This window comes from Pezoporus occidentalis, unplaced genomic scaffold (assembly GCF_034315485.1).
Source record: "Pezoporus occidentalis ecotype Australia unplaced genomic scaffold, CSIRO_AGI_Poc_V1 ctg552, whole genome shotgun sequence".
NCBI classification, from domain to species: domain Eukaryota; kingdom Metazoa; phylum Chordata; class Aves; order Psittaciformes; family Psittacidae; genus Pezoporus; species Pezoporus occidentalis.
This window is the reverse complement of record NW_026915891.1, coordinates 24,749-48,406: the sequence shown is the minus strand read 5'-3', so window position 1 is coordinate 48,406 and position 23,658 is coordinate 24,749. Positions and strand designations below refer to the sequence as shown.

General features: G+C 59.6%; 3 protein-coding genes across 3 annotated transcripts; 2 read left to right on the top strand and 1 right to left on the bottom strand.

Moving 5' to 3' along the window:
• Window positions 1-1,367: 1,367 nt before the first annotated feature.
• On the top strand, window positions 1,368-9,782 carry CCDC22 (coiled-coil domain containing 22). Its single transcript, XM_062638225.1, has 17 exons — window positions 1,368-1,521; window positions 1,915-2,092; window positions 2,533-2,665; window positions 2,756-2,862; window positions 2,965-3,031; window positions 3,108-3,277; window positions 3,361-3,555; window positions 3,633-3,704; window positions 4,098-4,221; window positions 4,297-4,412; window positions 4,562-4,678; window positions 5,641-5,742; window positions 6,691-6,798; window positions 7,018-7,113; window positions 7,616-7,675; window positions 7,756-7,830; window positions 9,559-9,782. The coding sequence occupies exons 1-17, from the start codon at window positions 1,472-1,474 to the stop codon at window positions 9,667-9,669; spliced, it is 1,881 nt and encodes a 626-aa protein (XP_062494209.1). The 5' UTR covers window positions 1,368-1,471; the 3' UTR covers window positions 9,670-9,782.
• Window positions 9,783-9,956: 174 nt separating this feature from the next.
• On the bottom strand, window positions 9,957-15,999 carry LOC134173815 (forkhead box protein P3-like). Its single transcript, XM_062638228.1, has 11 exons — window positions 15,949-15,999; window positions 14,993-15,065; window positions 14,783-14,873; window positions 13,922-14,021; window positions 13,758-13,833; window positions 13,052-13,120; window positions 12,827-12,941; window positions 12,652-12,716; window positions 11,869-11,970; window positions 11,268-11,380; window positions 9,957-10,050 (listed from the first exon to the last, which is right to left on the bottom strand). The coding sequence occupies exons 1-11, from the start codon at window positions 15,966-15,968 to the stop codon at window positions 10,011-10,013; spliced, it is 864 nt and encodes a 287-aa protein (XP_062494212.1). The 5' UTR covers window positions 15,969-15,999; the 3' UTR covers window positions 9,957-10,010.
• Window positions 16,000-21,100: 5,101 nt separating this feature from the next.
• LOC134173814 (E3 ubiquitin-protein ligase MARCHF11-like) lies at window positions 21,101-22,702 on the top strand. The gene is made up of 4 exons (XM_062638227.1): window positions 21,101-21,336; window positions 21,599-21,648; window positions 22,124-22,176; window positions 22,273-22,702. The coding sequence occupies exons 1-4, from the start codon at window positions 21,317-21,319 to the stop codon at window positions 22,690-22,692; spliced, it is 543 nt and encodes a 180-aa protein (XP_062494211.1). The 5' UTR covers window positions 21,101-21,316; the 3' UTR covers window positions 22,693-22,702.
• Window positions 22,703-23,658: the final 956 nt, after the last annotated feature.

Here is a 23,658-nt window from a genome sequence, read left to right as displayed (position 1 = left end):
TGCCCCTCACAGCCTCCAATACCCCTCACGGTCCCCATTACCCCTCATGGTCCCCATTACCCCTCACGGCCCCCATTGCCCCTCACGGTCCCCATTACCCCTCACGGTCCCCATTACCCCTCACGGTCACATTACCCCGTCACAGTCCCCATTACCCCTCACGGCCCCCATTACCCCTCACGGTTCCCATTACCCCTCATGGTCCCCATTACCCCTCACGGCCCCCATTACCACTCACGGTCCCCATTACCCCCTCACGGTCCCCATTACCCCCTCACGGTCCCCATTACCCCTCACGGTCCCCATTACCCCTCACAGTCCCCATTACCCCTCACGGTCCCCATTACCCCTCACAGTCCCCATTACCCCCTCACAGTCCCCACTACCCCTCGTGGTCCCCATTACCTCTCACGGTCCCCATTACCCTGCACAGTCCCCATTACCCCTCACGGTCCCCATTACCCCTCACCGTCCCCAATACCCTGCACAGTCCCCATTACCCCTCACGGTCCCCATTACCCCTCACAGCCTCCATTACCCCTCACAGCCTCCATTACCCCTCACAGCCTCCATTACCCCTCACGGTCCCCATTACCCCTCACGGTCCCCATTACCCCTCACAGTCCCCATTACCCCTCACCGTCCCCAATACCCTGCACAGTCCCCATTACCCCTCATGGTCCCCATTACCCTCTCACAGTCCCCATTACCCCTCACGGTCCCCATTACCCCTCACGGTCTCCACTGCCCCCTCAGAGTCCCCATTACCCCTCACGGTCCCCATTACCCCTCACAGTCCCCATTACCTCTCACGGTCCCCATTACCCCTCACGGTCCCCATTACCCCCTCACAGTCCCCATTACCCCTCACCGTCCCCAATACCCTGCACAGTCCCCATTACCCCTCATGGTCCCCATTACCCTCTCACAGTCCCCATTACCCCTCACGGTCCCCATTACCCCTCACGGTCCCCATTACCCCTCACGGTCTCCACTGCCCCCTCAGAGTCCCCATTACCCCTCACGGTCCCCATTACCCCTCACCGTCCCCAATACCCTGCACAGTCCCCATTACCCCTCACGGTCCCCATTACCCCTCACGGTCTCCATCACCCCTCACAGCCCCCATTACCCCCTCAGAGTCCCCATTACCCCCTCACGGTCCCCATTACCCCTCACCGTCCCCATTACCCCTCACGGTCTCCACTGCCCCCTCACGGCCGCCATTTTCCCGCCCTCGCACCCCCTCACTTTCCCGCCTCTCGCCGCCTACAACTCCCGTCATGCCCCGCGCCGCCGCCACCGCCGCGAACTACAACTCCCGTCATGCCCCGCGCGCCCCCGCCTCGCTTCCGCCGCGGTCCCCGCCTCACGTGACTGGCGGCGGGGCGCGGGTAAATCGGGGTCCCCCCACTCCATACCCTGCTCCCCATTAGGATTTGGGGGTTCCCCCCCCCAGCATCCCCCCAACATGGAGGAGGTGGATAAGATCCTGCTCCATTCCCTCCGGCAGGCGGGGACGTGAGTGGGGGCAAAGGGACGGGGGTTTTGGGGGGCTCTGGGGCGGAGAGGGGGCGGATTTGGGGGGCTTTGGGGGCACTGAAGCCGTTTGGGGGGGCCTGGGGGGGATTGGAGGTGTGGGGTGGGGACCCCCATAAGGAATTGAGAGGCGACAACAGGGGGGGACCCTGGTGGGTTTGGGGGGGTTCAGTGGGGGGGACCCCAAAACGTTTGGGGGGGGGTGGGAGTTTTATGGGGGGCACCCTTAGGTGCTGCGAGTGAAGGTTTGGGGGTCCCTGCATGGGAATAGGGGGGACCCCGATGAGCGTTGGTGGTGGGGGGGTGTCTCTATGGACACCCAGGGTTTGGGGGTGCTCTAGGGGGGTCCCCATGGTTGTGCCCCCCCCACCTCAGAGCGGTGCCCCCCGAGGTGCAGAGCGTGCGGGACCTCACCCCGGAGCTGGTGGTGGAAGCCTCCGTGCGGTGCCTCCGGGCCGTGAACCCCACTTTGGGGGCCCCCCTGAGCCCCCTGCTGCCCCCCGGCATCTCCGCACGCTTCCGGCTCGCTTCCGACCTGGCTGCTGCCTGCCAGGTACCCGAACCCCCCTGAAACAGCCCCAAATCCTAAGGGGGGGACGACCCCAAAGATGATGGAGGGAGCCCCGATTCCCCCCCCTTATCATCACGAAGAGATGGGATTTGGGGGTGATGTTGGGTACCACACCTTGGTTACCCCCCCAAATACCCCTATATCTTAAAGGGGCACCTCCAAAATGATGGGGAGGCCACCAATTTCCCCCTCCAGAAACTGGGATTTGAGGGTGATGTCGGGTACCACACCTTTGTACCCCCCCAAATATCCCCATATCTTAAAGGGGCACCCCCAATTCCCCCCTTTATCATCACTAAGAGCTGGGATTTGGAGATGATGCTGGGTACCACACCTTGGTACCCCCCTAAATACCCCCATATCTTAAAAGGGGACCCCAAAGTGATGGAGGGACCCCCAATTTCCCCCTGTATCCTCACCAGGAGCTGGGGTTCGGGGGTGACGTTGGGTACCAGACCTTCCTCTACAGCTCCGAGCACGACACCCGCCGCCTCCTCCTCTTCCTGGTGGAAAAGCTCCCTCGGGATGAGAGCGAGAGTGGGGCCGAGCCCCCCGGTAGGGATCTGGGGGGGGGGTCCCTAATGTGATGGGGGGGGGGGTGTTAATGGGGGGGTGTCTGAGCATCCTAATGCCTCTATTCCCAAGGGAAATCGGCGGCTCTGCTCCGAGCCATCGGCGCCCGCATCCGGGAGCAATTGGGGACCCCCTGGGTGCCCCCCCTTTGTCGCACCCCCCTTCTGCAGCGCCTGCAGGTGAGTAGTACCCCCCCCGTGCTATTGGGGACCCCCTCAAGTTATTGGGGACCCCTTTTAATTGCGGGGGGGGGGGGCATGAACCCATTCATTAACCCTTAGGGCACAAGTCGCCTCCATCCCTTCACTACGTGCCCCTTAGTGCTGCCCCAAAGTGGGGGCCCCCCAGGTAAGTGCTATGGGGGGGGGGAGATTGGGGCGGGTCCTTTGATGTAATGTGCTCACCACCACCCCCATCCCTATAGAGCTGCAGGAGTATTATGGGGGTGCTGCCCCCCCCGTGCCGGCGCAGCCCCCCCTTTGCACCAGGACCCCCCCAGCTTTGCTGGAGACCCACATGGCCCAGCTCAGTGCCCGCCATGACTGGGAGGCTGAATGGGGGGGGCCCGGCTTGGCCTCTCGTCTGCCCCCCCAGGTAAACCCCCCCTCCCATTTAGGGTGAGGTTTAGGGGTCCCTATGGTGCTGACCCCCCCTTTCTTCCCCTCTCCCCCCCATAGGAATATGTGGGTCGGAAGCGGCTCCGTGCTCGGCTCCGGGCACTGGAGCCCCTGCGCCAGGCCTGCCCCCCCCGCCCCCCCGGCCCCCCCTTGGATCCTGCATGGCTCCAAGAGGCTTTTGGGGCTGGGGGGGGTGGGGGGGCCCTGCCAAAGGGGTCCCGCTTCACCCGCACCCAGCACCTGACCCACGAGCAGGTGAGGGGCTGGACTTGAGGGGGGGGGGGGTGTTGGGGTGACCCCCCCATTGGAATCTGACCTGCTCCATCCTATAGGACCCCCAGATCCTGCTGCAGCAGATCCAGGTGGCTGCAGAGACCCAGCACCCATCAAAGGGTGCTGAGGAGGTGAGATGGGAATGGGGGTGTTCACTCTGGACCCTACTGATGGCCACAACCTTGTTCTGGACCCTACCAATGGGTCCATTGAGGGGTGTTCACTCTGGACCCTACTGATGGCCACAACCTTGTTCTGGATCCTACCAATGGGTCTGGTGGGGGGTGTTCACTCTTGACCCTACTGATGGCCACAACCTTGTTCTGGACCCTACCAATGGGTCTGGTGGGGGGTGTTCACTCTGGACCCTACTGATGACCACAACCTTGTTCTGGACCCTACCAATGGGTCCATTGAGGGGTGTTCACTCTGGACCCTACTGATGACCACAACCTTGTTCTGGACCCTACCAATGGGTCCATTGGGGGGTGTTCACTCTGCACCCCACTGATGCCCACCCATAGGACGCAGGAGCCCGTCAGGCCAGCGAGGAGGCAGCTCTGGAGCAGACCCTGGCCCAGTTGGATGCTGCCATCGAAGGCTGCCGTGTGGAGATGCGGGATGCTCAGCTCAGCCTCACCCAGGCGGGTACCACAAGGAGGTGATGGGGGGGCGGGGGGTGTTTTGGGGTACCCTGCTGATGTTTGACCCCCCCAAAGGCAGAAGCAGAGGTGCAGCAGGGCCGCTTGGCCCTGGGGGGGCGAGAGGATGCTCTTCGCTTGAAGCAGCAAGCGATTGAGCTGCTCCCTGATGCTCAGAGCAACATGGCCAAGCTTCAGGTGAGGCTTTGGGGGGGGGAACACCCCCAAAAACTGCTTGGGGGGGGTGCATTTGATGCTATTTGAGGCCATAAATGGGGTTTGGGGAGGGGAGGGTGAATGAGGAGGGGGGGAAGGAGCGTTTTGGGGTGCCCTGACCCTGTTCCCAGCTGGTGGTGGAGGCGAGTGGGCGCCGCATCGTCAGCCTGGCGGGGCAATGGGAACGGCACCGGGGCCCCCTCCTCGCCCAGTACCGGCACCTCCGGGCCCTGCGGGACTCAGCCCAGGTAAAGGGGGGGGGGGCACAGGGACCCTTCTTTGGGGTCCCTTTATTGATGCTTTCGGGGTCCCCAGTTCCCTTCTCGGAAGGGTTTTGGGGTGCCTGGGGCTCAATTTGGGGCCCATTCCCAATGGGTTTGGTTCTCTGATGTCCCATTTCCAATGGAATCAAGGCTCCCATGTCCCATTCCCAATGGATTTGGTGCTCCAATGTCCCATTCCCAAGGGTTTCGAGGCTCCAATTCCCATTCCCAATGGTTTTGGTTCTCTATTGTCCCATTCCCCATGGATTCAAGGCTCCAATGTCCCATCCCCAATGGATTCAAGGCTCCCATGTCCCATTCCCCATGGATTCAAGGCTCCCATGTCCCATTCCCCATGGATTCAAGGCTCCAATGTCCCATTCCCCATGGATTCAAGGCTCCCATGTCCCATTCCCAATGGTTTTGGTGCTCCAATGTCCCATTCCCCATGGATTCAAGGCTCCAGTGTCCCATTCCCCATGGATTCAAGGTTCCCATGTCCCATTCCCAATGGATTCAAGGCTCCCATGACCCATTCCCCATGGATTCAAGGCTCCCATGTCCCATTCCCCATGGATTCAAGGCTCCAATGTCCCATTCCCAATGGATTCAAGGCTCCCATGTCCCATTCCCAATGGTTTTGGTGCTCCAATGTCCCATTCCCCATGGATTCAAGGCTCCAGTGTCCCATTCCCCATGGATTCAAGGTTCCCATGTCCCATTCCCCATGGATTCAAGGCTCCCATGTCCCATTCCCCATGGATTCAAGGCTCCAGTGTCCCATTCCCAATGGATTCAAGGCTCCCATGTCCAATTCCCAATGCTTCTGCGTCCCTCCCAGGGGGTTCAAGGGTCTCTGGAGCCCCTCCCTGCTGCACTTTGGGATCTCTGCCCCCCCCCCCCCAATGGATTTGGGCCCTCCCTGATCCCATTCCCCCCCATTCCAGCTGGAATCATCGCGGCGCCTCTCGGAGATCCGGGCCCTGCATGAGCGGAGCCGCTCGGCCGCGGATGAAGCCCGGCGCAAGGAGGAGCTTTACAAGACACTGGTGAGCTCCAGCTCCGGCTGCCCCTTCCCTATGGAGGCAATTCCAGTTTATCCCTATGGATGCAATCCTATCTATTCTCTCCCTGTGGATGCGATCCCATCCGTCCCTATGTATGTGATCCCATCTATCCTCTCCCTATGGATGCAATCCCATCTATCCTCTCCCTATGGATGCAATCCCATCTATCCTCTCCCTATGGATGCAATCCCATCTATCCTCTCCCTATGGACGCGATCCCATCCATCCCTATGGCTGCAATCCCATCTATCCTCTCCCTATGGATGCGATCCCATCCATCCCTATGGATGCAATCCCATCTATACTCTCCCTATGGATGCGATCCCATCCATCCCTATGGATGCAATCCCATCTATCCTCTCCCTATGGACGCGATCCCATCCATCCCTATGGCTGCAATCCCATCCATCCTCTCCCTATGGATGCGATCCCATCTATCCTCTCCCTATGGATGCGATCCCATCCATCCCTATGGATGCAATCCCATCTATCCTCTCCCTATGGATGCAATCCCATCCATCCCTACGGATGCAATCCCATCTATCCTCTCCCTATGGATGCAATCCCATCCATCCCTATGGATGCAATCCCACCTATCCTCTCCCTATGGATGCGATCCCATCCATCCTTACGGATGCAATCCCATCTATCCTCTCCCTATGGATGCAATCCCATCCATCCCTATGGATGCAATCCCATCTATCTTCTCCCTATGGATGCAATCCCATCCATCCCTACGGATGCAATCCCATCTATCCTCTCCCTATGGATGCGATCCCATCCATCCCTACGGATGCAATCCCATCTATCCTCTCCCTATGGATGCAATCCCATCCATCCCTATGGATGCAATCCCATCTATCCTCTCCCTATGGATGCAATCCCATCCTCTCCCTACGGATGCGATCCCATCCATCCCTACGGATGCAGGTGGCGGAGCTGGAAGCGCTGCCCCGTGACATCTCCCGTGCCGTCTACACCCAGCGCATCCTGGAGATCGTGGGCAACATCCGGAAGCAGAAGGAGGAGATCAGCAAGGTGGGGGGGCCCCATGGTCCCCAATACACATTGGGGGGGGGAGAGGTTTTGGGGGTACCCCCAAGACTTTTGGAAGGGTTTGGGGTCCCTAAAGCAGCTTCAAAGGGAGCATCTTTGGCTGTTAGGTACCACTGGACCCTAAGGGGGTGTTTGGGGAGGGAGGGGGGGGGATTTGGGGGTGCCCCACACATGATGGGGTGCTCCCCCCCCCCCCAACAGATCCTGGTGGATACGAGAGCCCTGCAGAAGGAGATCAACTCCTTGGTGGGGAAGCTGGAGAGGACCTTCAGTGTCACCGATGAGCTGCTCTTCAAGGTGGGGTGCCCCATACTTGGGGGGCCCATATGCACTTGGGGGGCCCATATGCACTTGGGGGGCCCATATACACTTGGGGTGTTCATATACACTTGGGGGACCCGTATATACTTGAGGGGCCCATATACACTTGGGGGGCTCCATATACACTTGGGGGGCCCATACGCACTTGGGGGGCCCATATACACTTGTGGGGCTCCATATACACCTGGGGGGCCCATATACACTTGTGGGGCTCCATATGCACTTGTGGGGCTCCATATGCACTTGTGGGGCTCCATATACACTTGTGGGGATCCATATGCACTTGAGGGACCCATATACACTTGTGGGGATCCATATGCACTTGAGGGACCCATAGACACTTGGGGGGCTCCATGTCCCCTCTATGTGATAACCCTATTGGAAAGGGGCGAGTTTGGGGCACTGGGACCCCCCCATTGTCCCTCGTGCCCCCCAAATTGTCCCGTATGCCCACCAAGTTGTCCCCTGTGCCCCCCAGGATGCCAAGAGGGATGAGGTGGTGAGGAAAGCCTACAAGTACCTGGCAGCTCTGCATGAGGTAATGGGGGGCTATGGGGGGGATTTGAGGTGCAGATGGAATTGGGGGGTCCCTGACCCCCCCCTTTCTGCCCCCCCCAGAACTGTGCCCAGCTCATCCAGACCATTGAGGACACGGGCACCATCCAGAGGGAGATCCGGGACCTGGAGGAGCAGGTGGGGGTTTGGGGGGGGGGGGGGCTTATGGTGCACCCCACATCTATTGGGGTGTCCCCTATGTCTATGGGGCTTCAATTGACTTGTGTTCCCCTATCTCTGTGCCCCCCAAACTTCACCCCCAAACCCTTTGACCCCCAACCTTTTGCACCCCAAACTTCACCCCAACCTTCTGCCCCCCAAACCCCTTTTGCCCCCCAAACCCTTTGCCCCCCAACTCTCTGCACCCCAAATTCACGCCACAAATGCATTGCCCCACAACCTTTTGCCCCCCAAACTTCACCCCCAAACCCTTTATCGCCCCCCAAACTCTTTCCACACCAAATTCACTCCCAAACTTTCACCCCCAAACCCTTTGCCCCCAACCTTTTGCCCCCCAAACCCTTTACTGCCCCCAACTCTTTGACCCCCAAACCTCTTTGCCCCCTAAATTTTACCCCCCAAATTTTCCCCCCAAACCCCCTTTGCCCCTCAACTTTTGCCCCCCAAATCCTTCACCCCCGTTTCCCCCCAAACTCCCTTTGCCCCCAAACACTTTGACCCCCAACTCTTTGCCCCTCCAAACTTCACCCCCAAACCCTTTTGCCCCCAACCCTTTCCTCCATTTCCCCTTTTGCCCCCCATTCCCCCAATTTCTCCTTTTTGCCTCCCATTTCCCCCCTTCCCCCCCTTTTGCCCCCTCTACCCCCAATTTCTCACCCCTTTTGCCTCCCTTGCCCCCTATTTCCCCCTTCCCCCCCCTTTTGCCCCCATTACCCCCAATTTCTCCCCCCCTTTTGCCTCCCCCCATTTCTCCCCTTCCACCCCTTTTGCCCCCCTCTGCCAATTTCTCCCTTTTGCCTCCCTTGCCCCCTATTTCCCCCCTTCCCCCCCTCTTGCCCCCCTTTACTCCCAATTTCTCCCCCCATTTTGGCTCCCTTCCCCCCCCTATTTCCCCCTTTCCCCCCTACCACCTCCCCCTTTTGCCCCCCTTTACCCCCAATTTCTCCCCCCCTTTACCCCCCAATTTCCTACCCCCTTGTGGCTCCCTTCCCCCCCTATTTCCCCCCTTTACCCCCAATTTCTCCCCCACCTCCTCCCCCTTTTGCCTCCCTTTATTCCCGATTTCTCCCCCCACCTTTTGGCTCCCTTCCCCCCCTATTTCCCCCCTTCTCCCCCCTTTCCCCTCCACCTCCTCCCCCTTTTGCCCCCCTTTACCCCCAATTTCTTACCCCCTTTTGGCTCCCTTGCCCCCCTTTTGCCCCTTTTCCCCCAATTTCTCCCCCTTTTGCCCCCCTTTACCCCAATTTCTCCCCCCCTTTACCCCCAATTTCTCCCATTTCCCCCAATTTCTCCCCCCCTTTACCCCAATTTCTCCCAATTTCTCCCCCCTTTTCCCCAATTTCTCCCCCCTTTTCCCCCTCCCCCCCTTTTCCCCCAATTTCTCCCCCCTTTACCCCCAATTTCTCCCCCCATTTCCCCCAATTTCTCCCCCCTTAACCCCCAATTTCTCCCCCCCTTTACCCCAATTTCTCCCCCCCTTACCCCAATTTCTCCCCCCCTTAACCCCCAATTTCTCCCCCCCTTTACCCCAATTTCTCCCAATTTCTCCCCCCTTTTCCCCAATTTCTCCCCCCTTTTCCCCAATTTCTCCCCCCCTTTTCCCCCAATTTCTCCCCCCTTTACCCCCAATTTCTCCCCCCCTTTTCCCCAATTTCTCCCCCCCATTTCCCCCCCTTTCCCCCCCAGATCGAGGCCGAGACCAGCTCCAAGCCCCCCGCCAGCCTCGAGCGCATCCTCAGCGACTGCCGGGCGCTGCGGGAGGAGAACGCGGCTCTGGCGGCGCGGCCCCGCCGCTGACTCCGCCCCCTTCCAAGCCCCGCCCCCTTCCAAGCCCCGCCCCCTTCCAAGCCCCGCCTCCCCCATTGCGGGGCCGGTCCTGAGCGCGTCCAATAGAGCCCAATGCAGCCGTGGGGGGGGCGTGTTCATTGCAATGGGGGGGGGTTTAGGGGGGACCCCCCCCTTCTGGTTCCCATTTACATCAATGGGGTTTGGGGGACCCCCCCCTTCTGGTTCCCATTTACATCAATGGGGTTTGGGGGACCCCCCCCTTCTGGTTCCCATTTACATCAATGGGGTTTGGGGGACCCCCCCCTTCTGGTTCCCATTTACATCAATGGGGTTTGGGAGGGCCCCCCCCTTTAGCTCTGGGGGGGCACAAAGCACTTCAGGTCGCAGTCCCTGGAGGGGAAAGGGGGGGGTTAGAGGGGGCCTTGTTTAATGGGGGGGCAAAAGGGGGTTTGGGGGCAGTTTTGGGGTGTTTTGGGCTGGGTTTGGGGTGTTTTAGGTCCGTTTTGGGTCAGTTTGGGTCTGTTTTGTGCTGGTTTGGGGCAGTTTTGGGGCAGTTCGGGTCTGTTTTGGGGCAGTTCAGGTCCGTTTTGGGGCAGTTTGGGTCAGTTTTGGGGCAGTTCGGGTCCGTTTTGGGGCAGTTTAGGTCTGTTCTGGGGCAGTTCAGGTCCGGTTTGGGGCAGTTTTGGGGCAGTTTAGGTCCGGTTTGGGGCAGTTCGGGTCCGTTTTGGGGCAGTTTAGGTCCGGTTTGGGGCAGTTCAGGTCCGGTTCGGGTCCGTTTTAGGGCAGTTTGGGTCCGTTTTGGGGCAGTTTAGGTCCGTTTTGGGGCAGTTCAGGTCCGTTTTGGGGCAGTTCGGTTCTGTTTTGGGGCAGTTTAGGTCCGTTCTGGGGCAGTTTTGGGGCAGTTTAGGTCCGTTTTGGGGCAGTTCGGGTCCGTTTTGGGGCAGTTTAGGTCCGGTTTGGGGCAGTTCAGGTCCGGTTCGGGTCCGTTTTGGGGCAGTTCGGGTCCGTTTTGGGGCAGTTTAGGTCCGTTTTGGGGCAGTTCGGGTCCGTTTTGGGGCAGTTTGGGGCAGTTTTGGGTCCGTTTTGGCTCGTTTTGGGGCAGTTTGGGTCCGTTTTGGGGCAGTTCAGGTCTGTTTTGGGGCAGTTCGGTTCTGTTTTGGGGCAGTTTAGGTCCGTTCTGGGGCAGTTTTGGGGCAGTTCGGGTCCGTTTTGGGGCAGTTTAGGTCCGGTTTGGGGCAGTTCAGGTCCGGTTCGGGTCCGTTTTGGGGCAGTTCGGGTCCGTTTTGGGGCAGTTTAGGTCCGTTTTGGGGCAGTTCGGGTCCGTTTTGGGGCAGTTCGGTTCTGTTTTGGGGCAGTTCGGGTCCGTTTTGGGGCAGTTTGGGGCAGTTTTGGGTCCGTTTTGGCTCGTTTTGGGGCAGTTTGGGTCTGTTTTGGGGCAGTTCAGGTCCGTTTTGGGGCAGTTCAGGTCCGGTTTGGGGCAGTTCAGGTCCGGTTTGGGTCAGTTTTGGGGCAGTTCGGGTCCGTTTTGGGGCAGTTTTGGGGCAGTTCGGGTCCGTTTTGGGTCCGTTTTGGCTGGTTTTGGGTCAGTTTGGGTCTGTTTTGGGTACCTGGGGCTCCTCTTGCTCCTGACCTCGCTCTCATCCAGCGTCCACACGGCCCCGCGCCCGTTCTCCACCCGCACAAAGCACTTGTGCAGGCTCAGGTTGTGGCGCACGGCATTCTGGGGGGCGGGGGGGGGAGAATTAGGGTCCGCCCCCCCCCCATAGGGGTTTGGGGGGGGTTATAGGGGGTCGGGGGGGGCAAATCGGAGGGGGGGTGATGGAGAGAGGTGATGGAGAGAACTTGGGGTACCCCCAATATGGGGATGCTGGAGCAGCTTTGGGGGCCCCATGGGGCGCTTTGGGGGTGCAGCTTGCTATGGGGCAGCATTGGGGTCCCAATGGGGGGGTCCTAATGGGAGGGTCCCAATGGTGGGTGTCCCAGTGGGGAGGTCCCAATAGGGGGGTCCCTATGGGGGGGTCCCAATAGGGGAGGTCTGAGTGGGGGAGGTCCCAATGGGGGGGTCCCAATAGGGGAGGTTCCAATGGGGGTTCCCAATTGGGGGGTCCCAAGGGGAAGGTCCCGATGGGGGGGTCCCAAGGGGGGGGTCCCAATGGGGGGGTCCCAATAGGGGGGTCCTAATGGGGGGGTCCCAGGGGGGGTCCGCACCTTCCACGTGGCCGCGTTGTGCCGGAAGTAGCCGAAGGTGCCGCTGAACCAATGGTAAATCTCCGCCAGGGTGCGCTGCCGCTGCGGGGAGGCCAGGATGGCCTGGGGGGGGGGACACGGGTTTGGGTATGGGGGACATGGGGGGGTATAGGGACCATGGGGGGCTATGGGGACATGGGGGGGTATGGGGACATGGGGGGGTATAGGGAACATGGGGGGCTATGGGGACATAGGGGCTATAGGGACATGGGGGGCTATAGGGACATTGGGGGGGTATAGGGACATGGGGGGCTATAGGGACATTGGGGGGGTATAGGGACATGGGGGGCTATGGGGACATGGGGGGGTATGGGGACATGGGGGGTATAGGGAACATGGGGGGCTATGGGGACATGGGGGCTATAGGGACATGGGGGGCTATAGGGACATGGGGGCTATGGGGACATGAGGGCTATAGGGGACATGGGGGGGCTATAGGGCCATTGGGGGCTATAGGGGACGGGGGGCTATAGGGACATGAGGGCTATAGGGGGCATTGGGGACTACAGAGGACATTGGGGGCTATCGAGGACATGGGGGGCTTTAGAGACATTGGGGGCTATAGGGACATTGGGGGTGTGTAGGGAACATGGGGCTATAGAAGATATGCGAGGGCTATAGGGGACATTGAGGGGCTATAGAGAACATGGGGGGCTATAGGGTACATGGGGGGGGCTGTAGGGGACACTGGGGTCTATAGGGCACACGGGAGGGGTCTATAGGGCACACGGGGGTGTCACTGACCCATCGGATGAGCGTGGCATAGGTATAGGGGGGCCGGGCAGTGCTGACCTTGTAATACTCCAGCTCTGGTGGGGCATGGGGGGGGGTCAAGGTGGTCCCAGCCCCTTGACCCCCCCCCATCACTTGGGGGGGGGTCCCCCAAATGCCCCCCCCTCCCCCCAACCCCAGCTCTCACCTGGGCAGAGCCCCCCCTGCTCCAATGGGAGCGCGGGGGGGGGGGGCTCAGGCTCCCCCTCTGCTTTGGGGCCCCAAAGTGGGGGGGGCCCAACCTGGCCCTTCCCAGGGGGGGCCTGGAGGAGGGGGGGGGGGGGAATGGACACGCATTGAGGTGATGGCAGCAGCTTGGGGGGGGGTCTCAGCCCCTGGTTTGGGGGTGCCCCCCCCCCCCCCCGTTCCTTACCATAATGGGGGGGCCCCTCCGGATGAGCTGCGCCTGCAGCAGCCCCAGGCGGTGGCGCTCGCGAGCAAGCTGGGAGGGGGGGGCACGGGGTTGGGGGACAAGCGTGGGATGGGGGGGCAATGGGGCAGCAATGGGGAGCAATGGGGTGAGATCGTTTGTGGGGGCAATGGGGGGAGTTGGTTTTGGGGGGCAATTGGGGGGAGATGGTTTGGGGGGACAATGGGGGGAGATGGTTTGGGGGGGCAATGGGGGAGATGGTTTGGGGGGCAATGGTGGGAGATGGTTTGGGGGGACAATGGGGGGAGATGGGGAGCAATGGGGCGAGATGATTTGGGGGGAATGGGGGAGATGGTTTTGGGGGGGCAATGGGGGAGATGGGGGAGCAATGGGGAGAGACGGTTTGTGGGCACAATGGGGGGGATGGTAATGGGAGGCAATGGGGAGGAGATGGTTTTGGGGTGCAATGGGGGGAGATGGTTTTGGGGGGCAATGGGAGGAGATGGTTTGGGGGGGCAATGGGAGGAGATGGTTTAGGGGGACAATGGGGAGTAATGGGGGAGATGGTTTGGGGGGCAATGGGGAGGAGATGGTTTGGGGGGCAATGGGGAGTAATGGGGGAGATGGTTTGGGGAGTAATGGGGGAGATGGTTTGGGGGAAAATGGGGGGAGATGGTTTTGGGGGGTGGATTTTGGGGCCCCCCCTTACCTGCTGCTCCAGCTCCTGGATCCGCTCCAGCTGCCGCAGGCACTGAGCCACCCCCCCCAGGTCACAACGGGGAGCCCTTGGGGGGGGGAACAGGTATTGGGGGGGGTCAATGAGGACGCAAGATTTGGGGGTTCCCCCCCCACCCAAAGAGGGTCCCCACTCACCTGGGGGGCTGCTGGGGGGGGTCATTGCTGGGGGGGGCAGGTGAAGGGGCTCGGTCACGGCCGGGGGGGTCTTTGGGGCCCCATTCAATTGTGGGGAGACCTGAAAGAGGTTGGGGGGAGGGGTGTCAGAAAAGGGGGGGACCCCAATAGAGGGGTGCAATGGGGGGGATAAAGGGGGGGATCCCAATGGGGGGGAATAAAGGAAGGGGGACCCCAATAGAGGAGGTGCAATGGGGGGGACAAAGGAGGAGGACCCCAATAGAGGGGTGCAATGGGGGGGGATAAAGCAGGGGGACCCCAATGGGGGGAATAAAGAAGGGGGGACCCCAATAGAGGAGGTGCAATGGGGGGGACAAAGGGGGGGGCCCCAGTATAGGGGTGCAATGGGGGGGATAAAGGGGGGGGATCCCAATGGGGGGGAATAAAGGAAGGGGGACCCCAATAGAGGAGGTGCAATGGGGGGGACAAAGGAGGAGGACCCCAATAGAGGGGTGCAATGGGGGGGATAAAGGGGAGGAGACCCCAATAGATGGGTGCAATGGGGGGGATAAAGCAGGGGGACCCCAATGGGGGGGAATAAAGAAGGGGGGACCCCAATAGAGGAGGTGCAATGGGGGGGACAAAGGGGGGGGCCCCAGTATAGGGGTGCAATGGGGAGGATAAAGGAGGGAGACGCCGGGGGGGGATAAAGGAGGGGGGACCCCAGTAGAGGGGGTGCAATGGGGGGGATAAAGGGGAGGACCCCAATAGAGGGGTGCAATGGGGGGGATAAAGGGGAGGACCCCAATAGAGGGGTGCAATGGGGGGGATAAAGGGGAGGACCCAAATAGAGAGGTGCAATGGGGGGGGGGGGGGTGTTACCATGCGCCGGGGGGAGCCGAGCCCTCATCACCAGCACCCCGGGGTGATGGATATGCAGGACGGGGGGGCACGACCCCCCCTTGGGTGGCACCTATGGGTGTGTAAATGGGGGGGGGGAATAGAAAGAGGTGAACCCCCAAATCCTGCCCCCCCCCCCCTCCCCCCCATTGTGGACCCCAATATAGGGCTCTGCCCCCCCCTCCCCCCCACCTGTGTGCGCTGGGGGTCCCCATGGGTCAGCACCGTGGGGCGATCCTGGGGGCTGCGGGGGGGGCGGCGCTGCCTGGGGGGGGGGGGGGGGGAGGGGGGGAATGTGTGAGACCCCCCCTCCCCCGAACCCCAAATTCCCCCCACCCCCCATCACTGTGGTACCTTCCGGGATGGACAGGGCCCAATCCTGGTCCCCATTGGTACCCCCTGGGAGCATCCATAGGGGCTTTATGGAGCAACCATCCCAGTCCATCCCAGTGCCTCCCAATCCATCCCAGTGCCTCTCAGTCCATCCCAATGCCTCCCAATCCATCCCAGTGCCTCTCAATCCATCCCAATTCATCCCAGTCCATCCCAGTGCCCTCCCAATCCAACCCAATTTATCCCAACGCCTCCCAACCCATCCCAGTGCCCCCAGTCCATCCCAATGCCTCCCAGTGCCTCCCAACCCATCCCAGTGCCTCTCAGTCCACCCCAGTGCCTCCCAATCCATCCCAGTGCCTCTCAGTCCACCCCAGTGCCTCCCAATCCATCCCAGTGCCTCCCAGTCCATCCCAGTGCCTCCCAATCCATCCCAGTGCCTCTCAATCCATCCCAATTCATCCCAGTCCATCCCAGCGCCCTCCCAATCCAACCCAATCCATCCCAACGCCTCCCAACCCATCCCAGTGCCCCCAGTCCATCCCAATGCCTCCCAACCCATCCCAGTGCCTCCCACCCCATCCCAGTGCCCCCAGTCCATCCCAATGCCTCCCAGTGCCTCCCAACCCATCCCAGTGCCCCCAGTCCATCCCAATGCCTCCCAACCCATCCCAGTGCCCCCAGTCCATCCCAATGCCTCCCAATCCATCCCAGTGCCTCCCAACCCATCCCAGTGCCCTCCAATCCAACCCAATGACCCCCAATGACCCCCAGTCCATCCCAGTGCCCCCCAGTGCCCCCCGGGCGCCGCTCACGTGTCCCGGGTCCCGGCCATGGCTCCTGGTGCCCGCGGTGCCTCCAGCGCTGGGTCCTGGGCAGGAAACCCCGGGCCTGAGTCACGGCGGGGGCGGGGAGGGGGAGGGACCCCCCAGATGGGCTGAAATAACCCCAGAATGGGCTGAAATAACCCCAAATTGGCAGAAATAACCCCAAAATGGGCAGAAATAACCCCAAAATGGGCAGAAATAACCCCCAAATGGGGAGAAATAACCCCAAATGGGCAGAAATAACCCCAAAATGGGGAGAAATAACCCCAAAATGCGCAGAAATACCCCAAAATGGGCAGAAATATCCCCCAAATGGGCTGAAATAACCCCAAAATGGGCAGAAATAACCCCAAAATAGGCAGAAATAACCCCAAAATGGGCAGAAATAACCCCAAAATTGGCAGAAATAACCCCAAAATGGGGCAGAAATAACCCCAAAATGGGCAGAAATAACCCCAAAATAGGGAGAAAAAAAAACAAAATGGGCACAAATAACCGCAAAATGAGCAGAAATAACCCCAAAATTGGCTGAAGTAACACCAAAATGGGCTGAAATAGCCAAAAATGGGCAGAAATAACCCCAAAATGGGGAGAAATAATCCCAAAATGGAGAATAAATAACCTCAAAATGGGCTGAAATAACCCCAAAATGGGCAGAAATAACCCCAAAATGGGGAGAAATAACCCCAAAATGGGCAGAAATAACCCCAAACTGGGCTGAAACAGCCAAAAATGGGGAGAAATAACCTCAAAATGAGCTGAAATAACCCCAAAATGGGCAGAAATAATCCCAAACTGGGGAGAAATAACCCCAAAATGGGCAGAAATAACCCCAAATGGGCAGAAATAACCCCAAAATGGGGAGAAATAACCCCAAAATGGGCAGAAATAACCCCAAATGGGGAGAAATAACCCCAAAATGGGCTGAAATAACCCCAGAATGGGAAGAAATAACCCCAAAATGGGCAGAAATAACCCCAAACTGGGCAGAAATAACCCCAAAATGGGCTGAAATAACACCAGAATGGGAAGAAATAACCCCAAAATGGGCAGAAATAACCCCAAAATGGGCAGAAATAACCCCAACATGGGCTGAAATAACCCCAAAATGGGCAGAAATAACCCCAAATGGGCAGAAATAACCCCAAAATGGGCTGAAATAACCCCAAAATGGGCAGAAACAACCCCAAAATGGGGAGAAATAACCCCAAAATGGGGAGAAATAACCCCAAAATGGGCTGAAATACCACAAAATGGGCAGAAATAACCCCAAAATGGGCTGAAACAGCCAAAAATGGGGAGAAATACCCCAAAATGGGCTAAAACAGCCAAAAATAGACTGAAATACCCCAAAATCTTCTGAAATACCCCCAAATGGCCTGAAACAGACAAAAATGGGTTGAAACAGCCAAAAATGGGCATAAATACCCCAAAATGGGCTGAAATACCCCCCAAGTGGGCAGAAACACCCCAAAATGGGCTGAAACAGCCCAAAATGGGCAAAACCAGAACAAAAATGGGCTGAAACACCCCAAAATGGGCTGAAACACCCAAAATCGCACAGAAATACCCCAAAATGGTCAGAAACACACAAAAATGGGCGGAAATACCACAAAAAAAAGGGCAGAAACTTCAAAAAAAGGGCAGAAACACCCCAAAAATGGACAGAAATACCCCAATATGAGCAGAAATGCCCTAAATTTGACAGTAACACCAAAAAAAAGCAGAAATACCCCCAAAACGGGCTGAAACACCCCCAAAATGGGCTGAAACACCCAAAAATGTACTGAAACACCCCAAAATAGGCAGAAACACCCAGAATTGCACAGGAACAACCCAAAAATGCGTAGAAATGCCCCCAAAATGGGCAAAAATAGCCCAAACCAGACAGGATTTGCCTAAAATGCGTAGAAAAAGCCCCCAAATGCATAGAAATGCCAAAAAATTGCACAGAAATACCCCCAAAATAGTCAGAAATGCTTCCAAAAGCACAGAAATGCCCCAAAAGGCACCAAAATACCTCAAAATGCACAGAAATGCCCCGAAATGCACAGAAATACCCCCAAAATGAGGAGAAAGACTCCAAAATGCCCCAAAATGCCCCCAAATGCCCTGAAATAGCTGAAAATGCCCTGAAATGCACCAAAATGCCCTCAAATGCTCGGAAACACCCCGAAATGCACGGAAATATCCCCAAATGCGCAGGAATGAACAGAAACACCCCCAAAAGCACTGAAATACCCTGAAGCGCATGGAAATAGCCCCCAAATGCGCAGAAACACTCTATAATGAAAAGAAATACCCCAAAATACAAAGAAACACCCCAAAATGCACAGAAACATCCCGAAAATGCGAAGAAATACCCCAAAATGCAAAGAAATGCCCCCAAATGCACAGAAATACCCCAAAGCAGACAGAAACATCCCCAAATGCACTGAAATACCCCCAAGTGCACAGAGATAGGCAAAACTGCACCAAAGTAGCCCAAAATGGACAGAAATACCCCAAAATGCACGGAAATACCTCAAAATGCAGAGAAATGTCCCGAAAACGCAAAGAAATTCCTCCAAATGCGCAGAAATGCCCCCAAATGCGCAGAAATGCCCTAAAATGCACCGAAATACCTCCAAAAAGTAGAGAAAGCCCCAAAATGCACAGAAACGCCCCAAAATGGCTGCGAGCGGACGCCCCAAGGAGTGGCCCCAGAATGGGGTGAAACGGCCCCAAAAGAGCAGGAAGAAACACCCCAAATAAGGCAGGCAAAGACACCCCAAAACGCCCTTAGAAACACCCAAAATCGGCTAAACCCACCCCAAAATGAAGGGAAAACACCCCAAAATGAGGGCACAAACACTTTAAAATGGCCGGAGAGAGACAACGCGGAACAGCGAGCGCGAAACAGCCCGAAACCTGTAGAAACAGCCCCAAAAAGGGCCTGAATTGGTTAAAGATGCCCCAAAATGAACGGAAATGGCCCCAAAACAGCTGGACGCAGAGCCCCTAAACCAGGCATTAAAGACACCCCAAAACGGGGTGAAACAGCCCAAAAAGAGCAGGTGGAAGCACCCCAAAGAGGGCAGGAAGAGGGACCCCAAAATGAGGAGAAATGCCCCAAAATAAGTGGTGAAAACCGCCCGAAAATGATGGAAACGTGGCAAAACGCAGAGAAATGCCCCAAACCAGCAGGTAGAAACACCCCAAAATGAGGAAAATCACCCCAAAATGAGGAGAAACACCCCGAAGTGAGGAAAATCACCCGAAAATAAAGAGAAACACCCCAAAGTGAGGAAAATCACCCCAAAATGAGGAGAAACATCCTAAAATGAGGTAAATCGTTCCAAACTGAGGAAAATCACCCCAAACTGAGGAAAACCACCCGAAAATAAAGAGAAACACCCCAAAGTGAGGCAAATCACACCAAAATGAGAAGAAACATCCCAAAAACGAGGAAAATCACCCCAAAATAAGGAAAATCACCCCAAAGTGAGGAAAAACACCCGAAAATAAAGAGAAACACCCCAAAATGACGCAAATCACCCCGAAATGCGGGGCAATGCCCCCTTGAAACATCCGGATGCCATCACCCTAAAACAGGGCTTTCTCCCCCCAAATTCCTCTGTCCAAACGCTCCCAAACGCCCCAAACCACCCCAAAAATCGCTGTTGGCGAACATACCTCAACCCCAAACCCCCCAAAAGCCACGAAATGGCCCCAAAATTGCCCCCCCCCCCCTTACACTTTCCCCCCCAAAGGGTTTTGAGCCCCAGGCCCCAATTCCTGCCCTTTTAGCGCACCCAAAGTGTCTGCTTTTGATGGTATTTGGCTTCTTTGAGCCCAAATCCGCGTTGTTTGAACCCAAAACTGCTCCTGCTTTCGGGGGGGGGCTTTGTTTCGTGTCCCCCCCCCCGGGACTTCCCCAGCTCGAAGCGACGTGAAACTTGCCCTTAGACAGCAGGAAATGGGGGGGGGGGCGATGACACCAACATCTGCCCCCCCCCCATCACCCCCCCCCCCCATAGGGACATATGGACACCCCCCCCCCATCCCTTTGGTACCCATGATGCACAGCCCCCCCACCCCCCCCATGCAAGGGGATGTTGGGTGCCCCCCCCCCATAACCCACTCACCAGCAGCACCCCACTCGCTGCCAGCCCCACCCGCGGAACCCCGCTTTTATCCCCCCCCCCCAATGATGTCAAAGAACCCTCCCCCTCTTTAAGGGGGGGTCGTAAGGGGGGGGGGGTGGGGGTGGGGCAAATAGGGATGGGGGGGCACCCTGAGTGGAAAAGGAGGCGTGGTCTGATGACGAGTGGGCGGGGACTATTGGGGGTCTCAGGTGGTGGCGGGAAAGGGCAGCGTGGGTCTGTACGGGGGGAACATTGAGGACACCCCAAAGGTTCAGTTGGTGCCTATGGGGGGGGGGATCACAAAGGGGGTGATGGGGATCAAGGGGGGGGGTGGGGGGCACATAGGTGGGGGCCCCCCCAAACCCCGTGTGCCTTTAACGCCCCCTCCCCAATGCACCCACCCCAATGGGGGCCCCCCAGACACCAGGACCCCCCCCCCCAAAAACCCCCTCGGGGGGACACAGACACCATTGGGGGGGGGGGTGTCCTCAATGTTCCCCCCGTACAGACCCACGCTGCCCTTTCCCGCCACCACCGGAGACCCCCAATAGGCCCCGCCCACTCGTCATCAGACCACGCCTCCTTTTCCACTCAGGCCCCGCCCTTCAGCGCAAACCCCGCCCCCGCCGCCCTGGTTCCAGTCACCAGCGCCTTTAAGGCCTCGCCCCCTTCGCCCTAAACCCCGCCCACCGCGCCCTCAAGCCCCTCCCACTCCCCCCTCCAAGCCCCGCCTCCCCTCCGCGCAGACTCCGGCCCCGCCCCTTTCCCGCGCAGGCTCCGCCCCCTCCCGCCTGGGCGCGCTCGCCCGCCGCCGCGGCGGCGCCCCCCCCTCCGTGGCCGGACTCCCGGCATGCCCCGCGCGCGGGGGGGGGCTCCCCCCAGCCAGCCCCCCAGCCCTCGCCCCCCCCTTGCAGCCCCACACGTGCCCCCCCCTCACCCCATAGCCCCGACGGGCTCTGCACCCCCCCCCCAATCCCCAGCCCCATCCCCAGCCCCATCCGGGACTCTTGGACCCCCCCCCCGGGGCACCCCGAGGCCCCCCCCGGGGTGGGGGGGTCCCGGAGGGTCCTGTTCGCTGATGCTTTGGGGCTGCCCCTCGCTCGCCTGCGGCAATACCGGCCCTGGGACCCCCGAGGGAGGGGGGGGCACCCGGTGGGAGGGGGGGGGATAGGGATGGGGGGGGGGGGGGGGGGAATGGGGCGGGGGGGGAGCAGCCCCCCGGGAGCTGGATGAGGCCTGGGAAGGGCAGGTAAGAGCTATGGGGAGGGGGGGGGGGGTGGGCTTTAAACTGCATGGGGGGGGGGTCCCCCGAATGGGGTCATCCCCCCCCTCACTCCCTGCATGTGCTCCCCTAAATGGGGGGGGGGGGCTTGGGCATGCTTGGGACCCCCCCTTTGAACGGATGAGGTCCCCAGATAGGGGTTAGAGGGGGGGGTGCAGATGATGCCCCCCCCCCCCCCGCTTTATGGGGGTGCTGTTATGGTGACCCCCCCCCCGTACCCCCTCAAAAGGCCACAGGAGGCAGAGGATGCGCAGCCCCCACCCCCTGACCACCATATGGGTAAGTAGCACCCCCCATAGCAATTTGGGGGGTACCCCCCAATATTAGGGGAACTCGCCTAATTTTAGGGGTACCCCCCATTATAAGCCTCCAATTGTGGGGGTACCCCCCATGATGATGCTCGCACCCCAATTTTAGGAGTACCCCCCCAGTATAAGCCTTCCATTGGGGGGGTACCCCTCCTGATGATGCTCCCAACCCAACTTTAGGGGTACCCCCCCATTATAAGCCTGCCATTGCGGGGCTACCCCCCCATGATGATGCTCGCACCCCAATTTTAGCGGTACACCCCAGTATAAGCCACCCATTGGGGGGGTACCCCCCATGATGATGCTCTCACCCCAATTTTAGGGGTACCCCCCCCATTACAAGCCACCCATTAGGGGGGTACCCCCCCATACTGATGCACCCACCCCAACTTTAGGGGTACCCCCGTATGGGGCACCCCCCACTTCACCCCTCTTCCATCCCACAGAGCCTGACCCACCCCCAACACCCCCCCCGGATGCAGAGCAGCCCCTTATACAGGTGAGATACCCCCCCCCTTTAAAAGCGGGGTACCCCCCCTAAAAGTGGTACCCCAAAAGAAGGGGGTACCCCACAATGCCCCCCCCCATCCCATAGGGTGCTGAGGAGGAGGCGGTGGCGCGGGAGCTGGAGCTGCTTTACCTCTCCCACCTCCGACGGCAACGGGGGGAGCCCGCTGATAACGGGGACCCCCCCCCCCGAAACGGGGCCCCCCCATTACCGGAGCGAGCCCCCAACACCTCCTTAGCCAATGAGATGGCGCTGCATTACGAAGCCGGGGGGGGCCGCCGTAGCCCCCCCGTCTTATTGGGGAGGGGGGGGCCGGTGGAAGGGGCGCTCTTGGTACCGGCCAGGCCCCCCCCCCGGGGCAGGGGGGGCGGTTTGGGGGGGGCCCTGCGGGGTTGTGGGGTGCTCTTGGCATTGGCGGTGCTGGTACCGGTGGCTTGGGGGGACGGGGGGGCCCCCACGGCGGCGCTGGCGTTGGGGCTCTATTTGGCACTGGCCTGGCTCACATAAAGGGGGGACACCCCCCCCCCAAATGACCCCCCCTTAATGTATTTTGACCCCCCTCCCCATTAATTGGGGTTCAGTGGGGCCTATTGAACTGCACCCCCATATTGCCCTGGGGGGGTGGCAGTGATTATGTGGGACCCCCCCTCCCAGCTTGACTTATATGTGCCCCCCAATGGGATTTTGGGGGGCCCCTATGTACATACAGCCATAGAAATGGTCTCCCCGAGTGATTGTGATGGGGGGGGAGGGAATTTAGGGTGCGGGGGGGTGGTTGGGGGGGGGGGGGGGGCTGTTTCCCTCCCTTCTCTGTCGCAGCCGTTTCCTGCCCCTGGGGAAGGTCCCCAGTAAAGGTCAGGGGCCCTGTGGGTGCCAAACAGCCCCCCCCCGGCCCCCATAGGGGATAGGAGGGGCCCTTTGCATCCTGCTGGGGGGGGGGGGGGGATCAGCCCCAGTGTTGTGGGGGGGGCTGCATCCCTTGGGGGGGGTCCTCAACCTCAATGGGGGGGGTGGGGGCTGAGCATCCTGCTGGGTGCTGGGGGGGGTCCAATGCCCCTAAATGGAGGCTTGGGGGGGGGTCTTGAGCCCTCATAGGGGCAGACAAAGGGGGGTCCCAGCTCCTCCATGGGCTCACTTGGGGGGGGGCGGGAAGAGGGTGTTCGCACCTCGACACATGGCACCCCTGCCGGACACGTGCTTCCCTCCCGCCACTGTTACCCGCCAAAGAGCACGAGCGCTGCTGATTGGCTGTCCGGTCACAGCGTCGCTCCGCCCACTTGACGGTGGTTGCCGAGGTAATGGGTGGGCAGGGCGACCCCTATTGGCGCGCTAGAGACCGCCATGGGGTGCAATGGGGGGGCTAGAGACCGCCATGGGGTGCAATGGAGGACCTGGAGACAGCCATGGGGTGCAATGGGAGAGCTGGAGACCGCCATAGGGTGCAATGGGGGGGCTAGAGACCACCATGGGGTG